The following is a 6,000-nucleotide window of genomic DNA, read 5'->3' as shown; positions in this document are numbered from 1 at the left end:
TGCAATTCTTTAAGGAATAGATGTGAGGAAACAATTGGCCATCTCCTCATTCCTTTATTTTACTGGAATTTGCTTTATGGGTGAGGTTTAATTTTTTTTTTTTCCAAGAAGAGACACAATTTGCTATTTTCCTAATAATTAATCATAATAATAATTTAAAAAAAAGCCAAAACCAGCTGCTGAAAAATTCCAGACTCCAGATAATTTCTGTATCTTCTAAAGGCAGAATAAACCTTGTTGCATAAACAACTGGGTTGTGTTGTTGTGGTGGTGTTTTTTTTCATCTGTGCATACACACAAGTGCATGTAAACTTAATTAAGGGGTGGACAGAATTTCTAGTGAGTTAATTTTTGAGGGAGAACACACAAAATGGCCCAGATAACCTCCCTCTATCCGTTTTCCTTTGTATGGTTTAGACCGTGGTTGTTTGGTATGCCTTGAAAAATGTAGCCCATGTCTGACTTCCACTTTTTCAAAGCCTTTAGCAGGCTGTAATGTTAGTTTATAACTCTGACAACTTCACCAATATACACTTTGAAATTATATTCCAATATACATTGAAAGTGTGTTACAATATGAAACTAAAATATGAACTCTAAGGTACTGAGACTTAAAAGCCTGTTGTGAAGTGGATCCACGATGATTGGATTTTAATATATTAACAATTTCTGCTTTACTAAAACACAGCATCACCACACTAAACAATGGCATTATTCCTACCTCTAATTGAATGGTACAACTATAGTATTTTTTTAAACTTGGCTGCAGGAAGTTTCAGTTAGAAGGGTCAATACTTTACCACAAGACAAAAATGCTATCAATTTATTTCTGAATTTTGTCCATTAGAAGACACTATTTATGTATGCTGCAGGAAAAACAAACTAATTGCAAGAGTATACAGCTTGAGTGCTATGTCATGTTCCCTACAAAAACATGCCTTTGGTAATCAAATACAATTGTTTTATTTCACCATTACAGAAATCACTTCTTTGCAATTGAAAATGAATGCCAGACAGAACTATTGTTAAGAGCAACTCAGAAGAATGTAACTAGATTGCAAGCTAAATATAACTTCTCCTAGTTGTCAAGTTTTTATGCTTATAATCTAATCTCCATGAGCAATTTTCACTTCTTCTAGAAACTAAATGACCAGATAATGCAACTAAGAAGTTACTGTGTTACTGAAAATATACATAGTATGACACAATATGGCTCATATACATCTAAGCAGGAATTTGTTAACAATGTACAAAGATCATTCAAGTAATTTTTGTCCCAGAGAAAATCTTAATTGAGCAGTCAAAACGTTCCAGGTCGTGGCTGAAGAAAATCTTTCATAGGTTACAAATACACGAGTATGTTATGCCTGGTTCCAAATAAGGTGCCGCCCTGTCCTCCTTTGAGCAACTGTTACCATTCATTATAAACGATGCTTTTTGGAGAACCAGAACATGATTTAGAAACAGAATTTGTGAAGTTCCTTTTTATTCTCAACTCAGAACTGAGAAAGCAAACAGCTTTCTTTTTCTAGGCGAGAAAAGAAAAGAAATAGGTGGAACAAATACATCAGAAACTATACCCTTGACAATTTGTGGGATTTTCCTCCTGTACCTGGCTTCTGATGGACACGTATACAAAGCATTTACCATTTAAGTAAAACATGGGAAGAAATCTTTCATTATAGTCCTTTAGATATTAGCCTAACAATCTATTTCTTGGCAAGTTCTGATGTATTATCCTTACATCAGCTCCCAGCTGTTCCAGCCTACTAGTACATCATTCTTCTCTCTCTGCTGGACAACAGTGGCTTGTGTAAAATGAGTTCACATTTCAAACCCACATTTCTCTGGCATCTTTCTGTGAATATTCAGAGCCTAGTGACCAAGCAAACAAAAATAAAAGTTAATTTTGTCTCTTAAAAATTTTTAAGTAATCCTGAAACCAAATATAAGAGGCTGTGATGCTTTTGTCGTCAGCACAGGCTGAGTTTGCTCTTTATAACTTAAAATGCGACAGCTGGGGACAGGGTGGGGGGGACGGAAAAAGGCATGAGAAGTTCAAAGTGCACATAATCTTTGGTTTACTCATTAAAACAAAAAGACACAGCAAACAGCAAAACCACTGGCAATTAAATAAACAGCAAATTCTTTATATGCTTCCTAACAAAAAGTCTTCAGGTGTTTGAAATGTATTAACTTCACGCTTTTAAGTAGTACATTACAGTGTCTATAAAGTCACATTTTTTTTTATCCCCAAGAGCAAGGCAGGAAGAAGAGAGATGAAAGGTAGGAGGGGAGAGAAGAGGAAATTTAAAACATTTATTCAAGATTCCATTTTCCCCATTAGTTAAATAGTATGTAACACAGTAAGATTAAATGCTTTTGCTAGTCTCATCATACACAATAGGCTTTAAATTTACTTTCAGATGACCAAACTTTCTGAATTCACATCATCATACACATCAGCCTAGTGTGATAAAATTTCCTGACTCACACCTTTTCAAAAAGAAGTGTGACCTATTAAGCTGGATTCTAAATATCTTAAGGAATTGCACAGATAGTCCTTGCATTTCACCTTATCATAGGCATAGACTTAAAATTATGTACCAAAAGTGGTTTCAAGGGAATGTGCTTCCCCAGTCAGGCTATCTTACTGTAGCTTATTCCTCAAATAATCCCCATATAATCAAAAGAAGCAAGCATCTGTGCAGGTCTATAAGGTACTATACTTGGTAGCCTTGCAGACAGAAAGTTTTCACCTGTTAAGACTCTACATGACAGCATCACTGATATTATTTAAAACTGAATGCTTCATAAGGGCAACATTAGGAAGCCGTGATCTGTGCAGAGAGCATCAAAGACTATAAATGAATCAAATATATGTAGTTTACAAATAAGTCAAAGAAATTATAGGGTGTACCATCACCGTGACAGTCTGTTACCAATATAACTGGACTCTGATAGTTTAGGAATAATTCTGTAAGTCTGTGAAAGATGTGGATTGTCTCACAGCACATTGTTTCGTTTTGCATATCTATCTTGCAGGACTCTTACTGTACTTGGAACCATTCTGTTTTATTGTCTTTATCCAGCTGTTTCCATAGGCAAAGTACAGTAAAACACGGTCACGTGCAGTCTTTCTTCCAGATGGGACTGTGAATAGCAACACATAGCTCATAATAAGGAATCAGTTTCATAAAGGTATTTTAGAAATCTCTCTCATAATGTAAAAAACCCTTTTTGCATGCTCCCTTATTCCTTCATAAATCAACAGTGTTCCATCTAAAAATAATGCATAGGCAGTCAACTTTAATACAAGTACTTATATGTTCCCCTCATCTAGCATTTTGTTGACACCATCACAAAGTTTCTGCAAATGGGGTTTATAAGGTCCAAAGGGATTGTACAAGGCAGCCAAAAATTCACAATCAGAGAAGTGATCAAACACATTGTTGACACGTCCATGTGACTTGGCAGTTAGGTGGCGCTGAATGATTTCATGAAGCAGCTCTCTACAGTCATTTAGCAGTTTGGACAAAAAATTCCTGTCAAAGGTATAATCCACCTGATGGAAACTGACCACGGTCTTAGCCAGCTGATGAACTTTCTTCTTGAATTTCTCCATCAGTGCTATTTCATCCTGATTAAATTGGTTGTTCCTGTAGAGAATTGCCAATTTAAGGACTATTTTAATGAGGTTTTTGATGATTTTCTCTGCTTCCTTTTTATTTTGTGTATATTCCTTTGTCACTCTGTAGAGCTCATCTAAGACATCACTGCTTGTGTCATCAATCAAAGTAGTTGCTATGGATTTGGATACCATTTTTCCAAGGATCTTCTTCTGGGCCTGTATGGCCAGACTTTTGGAGTTGAAGACATCTGTGGCCACTAGGGGAAAATAAATAAATAAATAAAAATCAGTCAGTTCTTCATAACAGACATTCTATGAACAGAAGGCTGAAGAATATTTTACGTAGACTAATTCATATGAGTCCTACCAACTGCTACAAAAATGATGCAAACATATGTATGTAGATGCAGAACCCCCCCATCTTTTCAATCCCTACAACTCTGTTCTCTTTAGGTTTACATTATCTGAGACTGTTTTGAGAAAACACAAAATGCAATAGAACTTGATCAAAAATGGTTCAAAATATCTCACTATATATGGATTAATGGTATTTCAAATTGAGACAATAAACCTGCCCTACCTGATCACATGAGCTGTAAGTCTGATCTAATTCTCATATTCACAATGAAATCTGGAACCTTGACTATCCCAACATCATGACCATTCTCTGTTACTCAGTGACAATACACAGTGAAATTACTATTAGGAAACTTTTTCCTGCTTACCATTTAACATGATCAGTGAATTCAGATACAACACTTACATTTTTACACATATATTTTATATAAACACACAGATTTTTTTTCTTCATAAGACAAACACCAAAATCTTTCATCAGCAAACCATACTGAACTTCTCTAGATCCAATCTGAGTAAGACAGTTTTCATAAGGAAAGCAAGTATAGGTTAACACTTCTCTGTCCTATACTTACTGCAGAAACAGCTGAAAATTAACATACTAGGGATTGCCAGGACACTCGGTGCTACCAAGAAATCCTTCTGTGACAAGTAAATTAGATCATAGAACAGTTTCCCACCTCCAAAACAATGCTTACTTGCACCAGTATACCCAGGGATAGCTTTTAATTTCTTCAACAGTTCTTTCATGAACTTATTCTGTGAAATGCTCATGCTCCTGTTGTGTTGCCAGTGACAGCTATTGACAGCGCATTCCCTTTGCAGCACCTTCTCCACCAAGGTGCACAGGAATTAATTGAAAAAGTCTGGGAGATGGCTGCTTTTACACTGCAGCTTTCCTGGAATCTCAGACAGGCTACAGGAACGCTTCATCTGTTTACATTTACTTCACATATGGAAGGTTTGCTTTGCAAACGCAAAGCCTGGAAGCACTTTTTACTCCCTGTTTCTTTTCATGAAAACAAAGTCTGAAGATGCCAAAGAGCAAGTCCCTGAATTTGGAAAACGTTTCCTCTTAACTGTTTGTATCTGGGCATCTGGGTGTGTTCAGATGCATGGTGCCTCTGGGCTTCCAACAAATAGAAGGAACTTGTCCTTCAAGACATGTGAGACGCGAATCTGCATTTTTTTCTGCCTTTGAGAAACTGAGTAACAAGCTGGTTTTTTGTCATCTTGTAAACTTCAAGCTGATTTGTTTTTTAAGACATTCAGTGGATATCTGTATTTTGTTTTTAAGCATGAAGTGTTTGAGCATATTTTAAAAACCTCTTTACTACATGAGGATCCTAAAAAACCCAAAGAACTCATTGTTCATTATCTTGGGAAAAGCACTCAAGGTCACAAGACATACACATTTGTCTGCCACAAAGATCCAGGAAGATATTAAAGGCGCTATGCAACTGAGCTGAACTGAAAATAACGATTCCCTTTTTGTGTTTTTCACTATAAAATTGCAACTGTTACTCAAACCAAATACTAGAAATCAACAGCCACTGCTTTACAAAGCTCTATGGATGAAATCTTGTTTTAACTCCAAACCAGCAGTGTTTATTGTTTTTTTCACCACTTTCATTTCTTAAAGCTCTCCAATTTACTAATTGCTCATGATGTCTACTTTGTGACGTTGCCCAAAGATGTAGTCGCTGTTTCAAAGTATTTTCCATGAATTTGCTGAGAAACACTCCCTGCCAAGGCAGTATGTACGGATTTTAAAATGTTCTTTCACAGGATGCTGTAGGTATTCTTGTAAAATTCTAACTGTATCACACATAGTGCTCCACTGTAATTCAACAGAAGTCCTTACAACCAGCCTCCAGCAAGTCACACAAACACTCAAGTATGCTTCTAACCACTTACACATAAACACATGCTACAAAGTATCGATTTCAGGAAACCGAAAACATGAGTTTTCTACAAACTTTACAGTTTCTCAACACAAAGCCCCTCACAGT

General features: G+C 36.1%; 1 protein-coding gene across 3 annotated transcripts in view; it reads right to left on the bottom strand.

The window, feature by feature from the left end:
- Nucleotides 1-2,051: 2,051 nt before the first annotated feature.
- TNFAIP8 (TNF alpha induced protein 8) overlaps nucleotides 2,052-6,000 on the bottom strand; it is a 66,201-nt gene continuing 62,252 nt past the window's right edge. For all 3 annotated transcript variants that reach the window (XM_054178893.1, XM_009905531.2, XM_054178894.1), the window contains exon 2: nucleotides 2,052-3,888. In XM_054178893.1, coding sequence (XP_054034868.1) covers nucleotides 3,323-3,888 — 566 coding nt within the window. In that variant the 3' untranslated portion in view covers nucleotides 2,052-3,322. The remainder of the gene's footprint in view (nucleotides 3,889-6,000) is intronic.

Source organism: Dryobates pubescens, chromosome Z (assembly GCF_014839835.1).
Source record: "Dryobates pubescens isolate bDryPub1 chromosome Z, bDryPub1.pri, whole genome shotgun sequence".
Classification (NCBI taxonomy): domain Eukaryota; kingdom Metazoa; phylum Chordata; class Aves; order Piciformes; family Picidae; genus Dryobates; species Dryobates pubescens.
Note: the sequence above shows the minus strand (reverse complement) of the source record. Positions and strands in the feature narration are given on the sequence as shown.